Below are 14,198 nucleotides of genomic sequence, written 5' to 3' on the forward strand. Positions count from 1 at the left end.
CCTGACACTGACTGTTCAGTACAAAGGACACATCTGCAAAAATAAAAGATTCTTCAAGCAAAACAACCTGCAACATTACTTTTTGTCTTCTCCATTTTGGTTCATGATGTATGATGTATGATATTCACCTGACATTCTAGAGCAAAATTTAAAGTCACATTCAACTCCCATTTAATACGATCCGTATCACAGCTGTTCACTGGAAATCTCAATATGATAAGGTCCAAAGACGTGGCAGTACAAGTGAAGGAGGCCGCATTCAGCTGAAAAACAAAATAGATCAGCGGTTCTCAACCTTTTTTGGCTTGTGATCCCATTTTAACATCACAAATTTCTGGCGAGCCCAGACATTCAAAACGGAGAGATATTTTTTGATTAAATTAATTTGTTTTTGACCATGTAATAGTTTGCTATACTATGTTGCAAATAATCGTTAATTTTAGATGACATTTAGTCTATATAATGTATATTATTATGGACAGAGGCAGAAAAGCCAGGTGTAGATTACTGCACAAAGGGAGAATTTGATTTTCCTTGGTCAGGATATGTACAGTCAGTCCAGCTTGGATTTACAAGGCTGACAATTAATACTGAACAAACAAGAACTCAAACTATGAATTATGAAAGAGCTGCAGCATCTGAAACCGATCACAATGAACATTTGGAAGATAAACAGTACCACAGTGCTTCAGTTTCAGCTTCAGAGTTTGTCATGTCTTTTATGTACTGGGATTGTCTCTCACAATTCGCCACGTATTTTTTATTGGTAAGTTTTTTTTGGGGAGGATTTATCAATCTCTACAAATTTCAGGTGACCCCATTTGAATTCCAGGCGACCCCACGTGGGGTCCCAACCCCAAGGTTGAAAAATAGGACCAATGTCCCTGTAGCTTAACAGCCAAATTAAAAGCTTTGGGAAATGTATCCAGATGCCATTTATTATCATCCAGTTATGTGTATTTATTATATTACAGAAATAGCCCATGTTTTGGTCATATTCCAATCAGATATCGGTTCACCCCCCCCCGATAGCTTTCCATCAGGTCCAGGTAGAAAGCTATCGGGGGGGGGGGCAACCGGTACACCAAGCCGCTCCTCCATGGATCTAGTTCTGAGTAATGCTTTCCATCAGGTCCGACAAATAAATTAATACACATTTGCACTCTTCTGCTGTTTCTATTTTCTTTAATGCTGGTGAATGTCATTTTATTTGACTTCATTAATGCCAACTCCCATTACTGCGTCGTGTTCTCCAGGAAGCCGGGCTACAGGCTCCGAGCGCCAGCTCCTATCCGGCTTCCACACCGGTGCACTTGGAGGGCTTGATCTGTGTGCGAAGCAGGGCTTGGAGGTCGGAGCACAGCCACTTCCTATCTCTTATAATGGGGAAATTTTTCAAAGTCGCATCAAATCCAGAATCAGATCCAGATCCAAATAATTTCACTAACTTTTGTTGCCAACATCATAAAGAAGCCGTATGCCAAGTTTGAGTCAATCGGAATTGTAGTTTCGGAGAAGAAGACGATTGAAATTTTTGTAACGGACAACAGACGACGACAGACAACAACAATGGACGCCGCATGACAACAATAGCTTATGGCCTGTCGGACGGTAAGCTAAAGACACTGAAATAGATCTATCAGAGGCACTGTGGAGACTTTAGGAGAGGTAAAATCAACAATGTGATTTATTCTGAAACAGTAACAATCCACTGGTGAGGTAATCAGCACCTGAAGAAAAGGACGATTGCACAATTCATTGGTTGGTGACGAAAAACCCTTTTGTAAACATCTAGCAAAGTCAAGAACATGTTTGAAGAGGTAGGAGTGTCTTTATCAAGGTCTACAATCAGGAAATACCTTAATGAATGTAGACACAAAGCCTGGTATTTAGTGATGATGTGATCATTCAGAGGCAGCTGGTGAAATTATTTTTTGGTGGGGTGCAGTGGTGGGTGTATTGAGTCTGTGGTTAATTATTTGTTAATTACCTCCGCCAAGGAGGTTATGTTTTTGCCAGGGTTTGTTTGTTTGTCTGTTTGTCTGTCTGTTAGTGTGCAACATAACTCAAAAAGTTATGGACAGATTTTGATCAAATTTTCAGGGTTTGTTGGAAATGGGATAAGGAAGAAATTATTAAATTTTGGTGGTGATCGGGGGTGGGGGGTGGGGGGCATGGGGGGGCCCATTTCCAACAAACCCTGAAAATTTCATCAAAATCTGTCCATAACTTTTTGAGTTATGTTGCACACTAACGGACAGACAACAGACAGACAAACAAACAAACAAACCCTGGCAAAAACATAACCTCCTTGGCGTGGGGGGGCCCACAGGGGGGGCCACTGATCAGCCTTGGCGGAGGTCTGCGTTCTCCGAGTGCTTCTAGTTATTTATAATTTATGTGTTTTTCTATATTAATTTCATTGGTTAAAATAAAATGGCCACCAAAGGTTATGCACATTAAAGATGTTAAATGGACACTATTTGTCATATGATGTGTATTGTAAGTGTATCATTTTAACTAAAAAAAATAAAAAATAAAAATAAAATCACTGAAAGTATCAGTATCAGGTACTGAATATATATGCCAAAAAAATAATCGGTATTATATTGAATCATTTAAGTGTGGTATCGCCTAGCACAAGAGGGGCACAGTATTCAAGTCAGTTTTCACCTGCACTATAACCACATATCACCACTAGGATATGACAAAGTACATGCACCACTATTTTAAAATACTAATTTAAATTAAAATAATAATACACAGTATGTGTTTTCAGTCATGTATTTTTTATGTAAATTTCACCTGTTTATCCCTCAAACACACATTTTTCTAAGACTCTTTTGTTAAGGTCAGACATGTCCCTGACAAGTGTCTTTTCCACTGATAATATGGACAATGCATTTAGACCAGGGCTGAAGGTGGTGAGGGGAGATCACATGGCCAGTGGTGTAGTGGTCCCTGGAGAGGTGGGTATACTCTCAATTTTCACCCCCGCCAAGGAGGTTATGTTTTTGCTGGCGTTGGTTTGTCTGTCTGTCCGTGTGCAAGATAACTTAAAAAGTTATGGACAGATTTGGATGAAAATTTCAGGAAATCTTGATACTGGCACAAGGAATCTGAGGGGGGCACACTAATCTGTGTTGGCGGAGGTCTGCACTCTCCGAGTACTTTTCTAGTAGCCTTTTTTTTTTAAGTAGTCCAGAAAAAAGCCCTGTTTTAGAAACAGTGACAAAATCTGTCAGTAGTATTTGCTCACAATTGTAAAATTATCACAACTTCAACAGAAGCAGTTTGAAGGTATTACTGCTCACAGAAGCAGATGCATGAATGTAAATGTATTCAACATGAGGCAAACATAGGATAACATTAGCCTTTCATAACGTTAGCATTCATACCATTATCCTACTCACATAGTTTAACTAATGGTGACAACATCTCTCCTCTAAATGTGCAGTCATATGGTCCAGTAGTAAAAACAGTGCCTCATTCTGAAACCGCCTTAAAACTTACCTCAGAATTATGCATTCCATGAAAGTAAGTTCTCTTCATATGTGTCACTCACTTGAAAGACGTTTATTCTGCCTTTCTCGTTCACATTTCCAATAATCGCGCATCATTCAATGAAACGTGCAGTGACCAGTCAGTCAGGTTCCAGAGGTGGCCAGTGCTAGTTACCTCCGCCAAGGAGGTTATGTTTTTGCCAGGGTTGGTTTGTTTGTTTGTTTGTTTGTTTGTTTGTTTGTTTGTTTGTTTGTTTGTTTGTCTGTCCGTTAGTGTGCAACATAACTCAAAAAGTTATGGACAGATTTGGATGAAATTTTCAGGGTTTGTTGGAAATGGGATAAGGAAGAAATGATTAAATTTTGGTGGTGATCGGGGGTGGGGGGGCCCACGGGGGGGGGCCACTGATCAGCCTTGGCGGAGGTCTGCACTCTCCGAGTGCTTCTAGTTACCAATATTTTCCTCAGAATGACCTGGTCTACTCTGCCTCTGATTGGCTCATCAGTCCTAATGCCTAAAGTTAACCAATCTAATCAGTGAAGGTACCGAGTACTAGCCAATTAGAGGCAGAGTAGGGCGGGTCACGTCTTCACCATCCAAAGGGAAAAAATGAGCACTTTGGCTCACAGATACTACTGACTGGTGTGCGAATTAGGGGGATTTAGAAGTGGGTATACGCAATGCTGACTAAAAAATAAGTAGGTATACACCGTATACCCTGGACTACACCACTGCACATGGCATTTAAAAAACACAAGTTAGCTAAAGGCTAAATCACATCGTTCTTAATGCTCCTAGTACTGTTACCCACTGAGCCACTAGTGGAAGTGTCAGTACAGTGACCTACTGACGTATCCGCTGATGTAATATGTTGGGGACAGACATCATTTGTCTTGGTCATTTTAAAAGTAGCACATCAAAAAAAAATGAGGAGATCCCTGGTTTAGACAGTCTTGTGTGACATTCTATTTCTGAGGAAGGTTTTGATTCTTTTGGGATTTAACGTTTACTCCTGTGGGCGGTGATTGGGCTCTCCTATCTCTTCTATTGGAGGGGGAGGGTCCACTACACACAGTTTTTATAAGCAGTGTCTATATGTTAAAGGGAGGGCACTGGGCACAGATTTTTGTGTCCCAAACAGGAAACACATGACTTGACTGTTCACTAGATGACAGAAAACATTTGAAACTACACTTGAATGCAGACAGGTGGCTGTGGCTCAGCAGGTAGACCGGGTTATCCAATAAACGAAGGGTTGGCAGTGGAAATCCCACTCTGTCCTAGTCATGTGTTGTCGTGTCCTTGGGCAAGACACGTCTTCCACCTTGCACTCACACTGGTGTATGAATGTTTGGTGGTGGTCAGAGAGGCTGTTTGGCGCGTATTAGGAATGAGGACATACGTCATATCATGTGACATATCTGGAAGGCTGCACCATTTTGAACTTATAAGCTATCGGTTGCTACGGACAACAGCATAATACAGATGTGAAGGAAAGAGCCGTATAAATCAAGATTTAAGAAAAAAAAAATGGATAAGGCGGTGGCAAAAGCAAGGGGTCCCTATTGGGAGAAGCTCAATGCGACTGCTGAGCAAAGGTATTTGGAGAAGATCAGAGATATGAAGAATATAGACCCATAGGAGCTACCAGTGTTCACTGGCGTCCGACTGGCGCAGGGATCTGGACTCTCTGCCACCCTGTACCTACATGCAGTTAGTTAACTATCTCGTTTTCAGCATAAGTTACTACACAGTGGATGAATTTAAAAGCCTCGTGGCTGGGTTCAAGGTTTGGTGATCTACAAGCCCAAGGACTGAAAACACTGTGGTGGGGTCAAAGGTCAGCCCATGGATAGTGCAATGTTTACGTGTCGTATTCAACGGGGTGGTAATGGTGAAATATTATCAACATTGTTTCATAGTCAATAGACAGCATCATTTATGTTGTTAATGTTTCCTCCCTACATTCTTGTTCCATGTATCTGAAGTGACTGGGGTTGGATTCTAGTTTGGTGATGGCCTGGTTAGTGTGTTGGGTGGGTTAGTGTGTGGGAAGTAACCCAGTTGGAACCCCAAAATAACGTACCTCTGGGTCTGTACGTTTGTTGTGTCAATCACAGGAGTAACTGGAACAGTTTTTAACGCAGCAGTGTCTCTCAGGCATCTTCAATCGCACGGATTTTACAGACAGTTTACAAAAACAATGAACACGCTGCTGTGGGACTGTTGGCGCCTATAAGTTCAAAATGACGAAATGGGGCGGGGACACCGGTCGTTACGACATCTCCTCAATCCTCAAGCCACGCTTCCGTCAACCTGCCTCAGGGCAGCTGTGGCTACAAATGGAACTTAACACTTCCAGAGTGTGAATATAAGAGTGAATGAATAATGGATCAATAATGTAAAGCACTTTGGGTGCCTTGAAAAGCGCAATAGAAATCTAATCCTTTTATTATCATTTTAGTTTATACCCGGTACTCAGCCCTCTATTGACAAGACACCACTGGCAATGATGTGCGCAGGTTTATTCTCTCTGCTCAGATTTAGATAAATGATGCAAACCTGATAAAACAGTGCTTCACACTGTAGATAATGACTCAAACACACTGCACAACCAACCCAACAGCCTTAGGAAACATTAAAAAAACATGTGAGTAGTCAACCCAGTAGGTCTGCTTTTCAGTTACCTGAGACTAAAGTGAAGGCACACACAGAAACAAGCAGTAACTTGTCCAGGTTTTCCAAACTTCAACCCAAATATTAACAACTATCCTCATATTTATAACCACATCTGTTTGTCCAATTACTTTTGAGCCCCTGAAAATGGAGGGGATTTAATTAAAATTGAGTAATTCCTTAACAGTTAATGCAATATTTTTGCCAAACCCCTTGAATTAAAGCTATGGTTGTTTACACAGGCTGAACTACATCATTTTTCTCACTGTCCAAATACTTATGAACCTGACTGATTATTAAAATTACAGTGTTGGTCTAACGGATGTTTTTAGCACTTTTCAGCTCCACTGCCAAAGAAAATACAAAAGTAATCACAGGTACCATATCACTTCAATTTGAAACATGAAAATATATATTTGACTCCTTCTCTGACTTGGAAACCACCAGTGTTTTGTTCCCAAAAGTCAAAGTAAAATAATCCCTTGTATCCATGTTACTTTACATCCCCGTGTACATGACTCCACAGCCCTGTATAACATTAGTAAATACATGCAAACCTTTTATAAAACACATCATCTGAGATGTTTAAGTTGATACTGTGTGTTGTTAATGTACCAGTTGAGTTCACATGACAGATTGTTAGGGACATCCTAAAACACTTAACGTAAAAAAGCTTAATGACGCTTAATGTCTGAGAACAGCGATCAATCATCACCAAAATTCATGTGGACATTTGTAGTCATGGCCATTTTCACCTCTCCAAAAATCAAAAGGAAAACCCCAATCTTATGGGTGCAGGTGTTGTGTCAAGGTACATATCCTGCTCAGAATTGTTTCCCCTGGCCGCGGGAGCATTATTTTGACTTTTCATCTCATAATTATAACTTTTCATCTCATAATTATTACTTTTTCTCTCCTAATTTTGACTTTTTCTCTCATAATTATGACTTTTTCTTTCACAATTTCGATTTTTTTCTCGTAATTTCGACTTTTAATCTAATAACTATTTTTATCTCATAATCATGAATTTTTCTCATAATTATGACTTTTCATCTCATAATCATGATTTTTATCTCATAATTTTGACTTTTTCTCTCATAATTATGACTTTTTTCTCATAATTATGACTTTTTATTTCATAATTTCGACTTTTTATCTCATAATTATGACTTTTTATCTCATAATTATGAATCTTAACCTCATAATTGTGACTTTTTATCTCATAATTCTGACTTCTTCTCTCATAATTTCTAATTTTTTCCCATAATTTTGATTTTTTTCCTCATAATTATGACTTATTTTTTATAATTTCGACTTTTTATCTCATAATTTTGACTTTCTCTCATAATTTTGACTTTTCATCTCATAATTATGAATTTCTGTCTCTTAATTTCAACTTTTTCTCTCATAATTATGACCTTTGCTCCCATAATTATGACCTTTTCTCTCATAATTACCATGTGGATATTAGCCCGTTTCCACTAGTGAAAAAAAATGTCCCCACTGAAAGTCCTGATGGGCTCTATGCACAGCTCCACTACTTCCTGAATTTAAGGCAGCTTTTTTTTTATTTCCTGTCTTTCATTATTGGACACACTGATCAATCCAGGTGTCTGACCACAGTAGAAAGTAGAGCCCATTATGAGATAAAAAGTCAAAATTATGCTCCCATGGCCAGAGGAAATGTACCTTAACACAACACCTGACATTAAGATACTTTAAACTTTTTCTCCAAAATGTGCGTCAATGGAGAGGAACAAGCTTGATGGCATCCATAATGTTGGGATTTTCCTTTCGATTTTAGGAGAAGTGAAAATGGGCATGACCATGGGCGTCTTTAGCCCATTTTTGGGGCACCAAAAAATCCACCCCTAAATCCATTCACAGCACCCCTAAAATATTTTAAGGTTGCTGAAATGTTTCTTTTTTCTTGTTTACTTTATGTCCATTCTTAACATGCTAGAAAAATGTCAAAACCACGTACAGTACATGGTTGAAACATAATATTTTAACAACAAAAATACAGCAACCCCCCCACCGTGTCTCAAAAATGGTTTGATCCACCCCATCTCTCCCCCATTTCCCCGACATGGACTCCGAGTGTTCCACCTGTATAGAGCAGTGTGTGCAGGCGCTGCCTTCCAGAGTTGGGATACAGTAGTGGTGTAAGTACCTGGTTTAAACCAGGATAAGCCAACACATTATTGTCATCACTAGTCCCTATTTTTGCTGCTTTGAAACGTACATCACTGTTTATGTTGTTAGGTAGTATTTAGCTGATGTTTTTTCTAGTTGGGAAACGTTCCATGTGGTTCAGTCAACCTCTGTCCTCTGTTTGAACTGGACTGACAGAAGCTGCTGTTGTGTCTGAGCACGTGTTCAGAGTAAAGACAAGGTGCTACTGTCTTCATTGGACTGGATAACTGACTGGATGACCATTAACTCATATTGTGTGTATGTGTGTCCGTGTGTGTGTGTGTGTGTGTGTGTGTGTGTGTTTGTGCAGACAGCCAGCCACCCTCATCATGAACATACAATTGTTTTTTTTTTCTAAAAAAAAAAAAAAAAAAAAAAAAAATAGAAAAAAAGGAGCCAGATTTAGGTAAGAGTGTAAGATCAACTCGTGTAACCTCATTTTCCACAGCAACCAAATATTCTATTAGAATGATGTTGTAAATTGGATAAATGTACCAGTTTCAGGGCTCGTGACTGCGACTGAATTACGGTCGCATGCGCCTGAGAATTTCGGTAGTGCGACTGTTTTTGAGATTACGATCGCACGGTGCGCCAATAAAAAAATGAGTGAAAATTAATACGTGCGCCTAGAATAATGGCTGCAGAAGTAACTCAGCTGAAAATAAACAAGCTCCACGCCCCGCTGACTGAAGCGGAAAATCTAGTCCCCGCCCCCTCGCGTGCGCAGGCGGCATAAACAAAGGGATCAAATAACTCCACCGACGTTTGAAACAATCTCCTGACTTCAGGCGTGGTGTAGACCACAGTGACTAGGGTACGTTTACACGGCAACACTCCGCAAAGATTTCTCCTTTGCGTTATAAAATCATTCCGCGTTAAGACGACGCCGCTATGATAACGATCTGCGTTAACATGAGTCCGCGAGGACGGCTGAATACGCTGTAGTGGCCATGCCAGACCAGTAGCTGGCGATGTAGAGCTGTAGTGAAACAGTGGTGGTAAAACAGGCGCCTGCGCACAAACAATTTCCGGTTTAGACAGCCTTTAAATGAGGAGAAGAAGAGGAGGAGGCGGACAACACTATTTACAAACAACAATGGCGAGTGGTCGTACAAAGACGCAGGACTTCTTTGTCTGGACAGACGAGCTGAGCACAGTTAGCAGCACGTATGTTGTTCTGAAACCGGCCATTGTTGTTGTGGTTGTTCCTTCTTTTTCTGCAGCTTTATTGTGTCATAGAGGCTGGCAAACCAGCTTGGAGGCGCATTACCCCCACCAACTGGCCCGGAGTGGGTTAACTGGCGGTTCTTGGCTGCGCGCGCATGCGGTGACGTCATGTTTTACCCCGGAACGCTCCGACTCGCGTTAACACGGAGCTGGAATGCGGAGCGTATCGATAACGTTCCACCCTGGACCCTGGTATCAAAAGTTTCCGGATTCAGGCACTCTAGGCACCGTTTCCATGTTAACAGAAGGCTAATCCGCGATGAAATCTTCCCGGAGTCGACTGAAGCCGACGCTGTGTAAACGGCCCCTAAGGGCCTTTAGGCCATGAAATAAAAAAGTTGGTTGTTGCAAATAATGGTGTGATTCGTCTTTCTTCTCCAAAGAACCAACTAAAGTATATACCACACATTGACAATTGTTTTGCACCTGTGTCAATGTAAGCCTTTTCTTTCATACTCTATTCAAATACTTTATTCTAGGTTGTTAACATTGCTTAAATACATATAGGAATATTACTTGGTATGGCCAAGAGTTTGCTTGTTCTCCAAATTTTTTATATAATAGTGGTGCGCCTAGATTTTAGCCTGTGCTCCTAACTTTTTAGGGTTAGGAGCACAGTGCTCCTAACTTTTTAGGGTTAGGAGCACAGTGCTCCTAACTTTTTAGGGTTAGGAGCACAGTGCTCCTAGGTCAAAAAGTTAATTTTGAGCCCTGAGTTTATATCTCTTATTAGATATAAAACACATTGTTTGGTTATTTGCCTTTTGGTTAAAGCACAAAGAGAGAGAGGGGAGCAGAGAGACACTGAACATATACACTGGTCTACAGGTTTTTAGAAATTATCTGCCTCAGATTAAATGTGCTAAATGTTACATATTTTAATCAGATTCAGTGGAAAACAAATGACCAAAGTCCTGGTGTGCTGTTGTTTTGATGGTATATGATAAAGTGTTATTCTACATATATATTGGTTTATGTACATTTATACAACAGATTAATAAATGTTCCACTGATAGAACCTGTACAGTGAATGTACGGTCATGTGGAGATAATGTTTGAAGTAGATCTGGTAGATCTGACACTAATATTCCTCTAGAGTTAAACCCATTCTCTCATATATGTATATGTATATGTACATGTACATGTTGAGGAACTGCTATATCAAAATGGAGGATTGTCTTCCACCAGCCATTAGAGTTGGGGTATATTTCTTTTATGATTCCAATCCATTTCTCTTTTACTGTGGCTTAGCATTTAAATAACTTTTATCAGATTTGATGGTTTAGTCACAGAGTTTCTCATACCCAAATAATTTTACGCTTTTCTTTCACAAATATGGGAATGATGGTCTGAAATTGCATTAAAATGTACAAAACAGTGAAATTTCTCTTGCCTGGCCAGCCAGCACTGTGGGTGCTCAGCTCCCCTAAACCTCTGATCCTAGAATCGCGCCTGGGCATGACTACACATGTCCATGCAGAATTTGGTGATGATATTTTTTGACATTAACCCTTTGTTGCATGAATTATGAGAACCTTAGTCAAGATTTTTTTCCCTGAGTGTTTTTATTCCTCTTTAGGAATGAAAAATCAATGAGATTGAATTATTATTAGTTTTTTTTAATTAACCTATTTTTCCATGGAGTTACAAAAATGTCCACTCATTTGGACACCATGTGTTTAAATTTTGAAGCAAAAAACGTATTTAAAATGCAATATCAGAAAGTGATATACTGTGTGAAAACTATGAAACAAAATTTGTAATGCAGCTAATCTGATGTTTTCATCACCTTTTATCATACTCTAATACTAGTTCTTACTTCATGGAGATTATATATGTATAAATGCTTAGGAAAACTGTTAATTACAGTCTAATCACAATTAGCAATTGATTTACACTCAGTCGTGTTACTGCACATCAGGTTTATCAAGAACATAAAGTTACAGTAATGGTATGAATGTCAGTGTATGGGATGGTGCATAAGGGTCCACTGTGTTGGCTGATATGCAACTAAAACAATAAAACCCATGAATACACAAGACAACAGCTGTAGAATAGATGTCCACTGTAGTGACCAGTATACATGAAAGGGTTAAGACACTTCATGAATAAAGAAAGCTTACCGGACAGATATGACATGTTTTCTTAGACGCTCATTTTTTTTGTTTTACTTGTATTCAGAAGAACATAAGATGAATGAGTAAAATGTCTTAAAATATCGGCATAAGTAGGTCTGTCGTTGGGTGAAATATTCTCCTGACGCAGCTGAAGGACGCGCATTAGATCCACCTGTTCTGATCAGTCCTGTTTGTCTGTGATTCTAAATTAATAAATCCATAAACTCGAGCCTTTTAAGGTTGTGTCTTCTGGATGTGATCAGCCGACTGCTTTGATTAAGAATCATAAACCGTCCACAAAGGTGAGAGCCGGGGTCGGTTTGGAGACTTCCTGGTTCTAGTGCAGTGCGTAATGGTGATCCGTGCGTCAGGGAGGACAGGCTACCTGGGCTTACCCTCAGCTGGTCCGGGTCTGGTCCGGGTCTGCTCTGGTCTGGTCCGGTACGGGTCCTTCTTCTCTTCAACAGGCAGGAGCAGGTTGCAGACCGGGTTCACCTACAGTCCGTCACCGACAGCCCTGTTCGGGCTCACCTTCCTGGTCCAATCCCGCCCCTTCACTGAGGCCCGTCCTCACTTCCATCCTCACCACACAGACCGTGGAAACCTCACAGAAGGAGCCACAGGGCTCAGGTGTGACCTCACATCCTGTCGTGCATGACTGAGTCTAAGAAAATCTGTTTTAACTCAATATTCAGTAAAGTAAGCATGAGTTTAGTGTGTTGGTTTGGAATTCCACAACCTAATTCTGACAATAACTGAGCCTACCATGACAATAGTTTTGCTGAAATGATCATTTTTCCAGTGATTTGGACCAAACAGAAATAAAAAGAAAGAAAGAAAGAAAGAAAGAAAGAAAGAAAGAAAGAAAGAAAGAAAGAACTCTTCACAATTCCCAGATTCATCAATATCACTAAAATTATAATTTTTCCAGTGATTTGGACCGAACAGTAATAAAAAGAAAGAAAGAAAGAAAGAAAGAAAGAAAGAAAGAAAGAAAGAAAGAAAGAAAGAACTCTTCACACCACCCAGATTCATCAGCATCACTAAAATGATCATTTTTCTGGTGATTTGGACCAAACAGAAATAGATAGATAGAAAGAAAGAAAGAAAGAAAGAAAGAAAGAAAGAAAGAAAGAAAGAATTCTTCACAATTCCCAGATTCATTAATATCACTAAAATTATATTTTTTCCAGTGATTTGGACTGAACAGTAATAGAAAGAAAGAAAGAAAGAAAGAAAGAAAGAAAGAAAGAAAGAAAGAAAGAACTCTTCACACCACCCAGATTCATCAGCATCACTAAAATGATCATTTTCCAGTGATTTGGACCAAACAGAAATAAAAAGAAAGAAAGAAAGAAAGAAAGAACTCTTCACAATTCCCAGATTCATCAATATCACTAAAATTATAATTTTTCCAGTGATTTGGACCGAACAGTAATAGAAAGAAAGAAAGAAAGAAAGAAAGAAAGAAAGAAAGAAAGAAAGAAAGAAAGAAAGAACTCTTCACACCACCCAGATTCATCAGCATCGCTAAAATGATCATTTTTCCAGTGATTTGGACCAAACAGAAATAGAAAGAGAGAAAGAAAGAAAGAAAGAAAGAAAGAACTCTTCACACCACCCAGATTCATCAGCATCACTAAAATGATCATTTTTCTGGTGATTTGGACCCAACAGAAATAGTTAGAAAGAAAGAAAGAAAGAAAGAAAGAAAGAAAGAAAGAAAGAAAGAAAGAAAGAAAGAAAGAAAGAAAGAATTCTTCACAATTCCCAGATTCATCAATATCACTAAAATTATATTTTTTCCAGTGATTTGGACCGAACAGTAATAAAAAGAAAGAAAGAAAGAAAGAAAGAAAGAAAGAACTCTTCACAATTCACAGATTCATCAATAACCCTAAAATTATAATTTTTCCAGTGATTTGGACTGAACAGTAATAAAAAGAAAGAAAGAAAGAAAGAAAGAAAGAAAGAAAGAAAGAAAGAAAGAAAGAAAGAAAGAAAGAACTCTTCACACCACCCAGATTCATCAGCATCACTAAAATGATCATTTTTCTGGTGATTTGGACCAAACAGAAATAGAAAGAAAGAAAGAAAGAAAGAAAGAAAGAAAGAATTCTTCACAATTCCCAGATTCATCAGCATCACTAAAATTATAATTTTTCCAGTGATTTGGACTGAACAGTAATAAAAAGAAAGAAAGAAAGAAAGAAAGAAAGAAAGAAAGAAAGAAAGAACTCTTCACACCACCCAGATTCATCCGCATCACTAAAATGATCATTTTTCTGGTGATTTGGACCAAACAGAAATAGATAGAAAGAAAGAAAGAAAGAAAGAAAGAAAGAAAGAAAGATTCTTCACAATTCACAGATTCATCAGCATCACTAAAATTATAATTTTCCAGTGATTTGGACCAAACAGTAATAAGAAGAAAGAAAGAAAGAAAGAAAGAACTCATCACACCACCCAGATTCATTG

General features: G+C 39.0%; 1 protein-coding gene across 2 annotated transcripts in view; it reads right to left on the minus strand.

Moving 5' to 3' along the window:
* The window catches only part of LOC115415338 (beta-1,3-galactosyltransferase 5-like), a 22,285-nt gene extending 10,008 nt beyond the window's left edge, over window positions 1-12,277 (minus strand). Inside the window, exon 1 of one of the 2 annotated variants that reach the window (XM_030132415.1) lies at window positions 12,116-12,277. Coding sequence is in view for 1 of the 2 variants with exons in the window: in XM_030130970.1 (XP_029986830.1) it covers window positions 11,727-11,742 (16 nt within the window). In the remaining variant the exon portion in view is untranslated. Of the gene's footprint in view, window positions 1-11,726; window positions 12,085-12,115 lie in introns of those variants that run through there. The other variant, XM_030130970.1, reaches the window with a different exon arrangement.
* Between the last annotated feature and the right edge of the window lie 1,921 nt (window positions 12,278-14,198).

The sequence above is a fragment of the Sphaeramia orbicularis genome, chromosome 1, assembly GCF_902148855.1.
Source record: "Sphaeramia orbicularis chromosome 1, fSphaOr1.1, whole genome shotgun sequence".
Lineage (NCBI taxonomy): Eukaryota > Metazoa > Chordata > Actinopteri > Kurtiformes > Apogonidae > Sphaeramia > Sphaeramia orbicularis.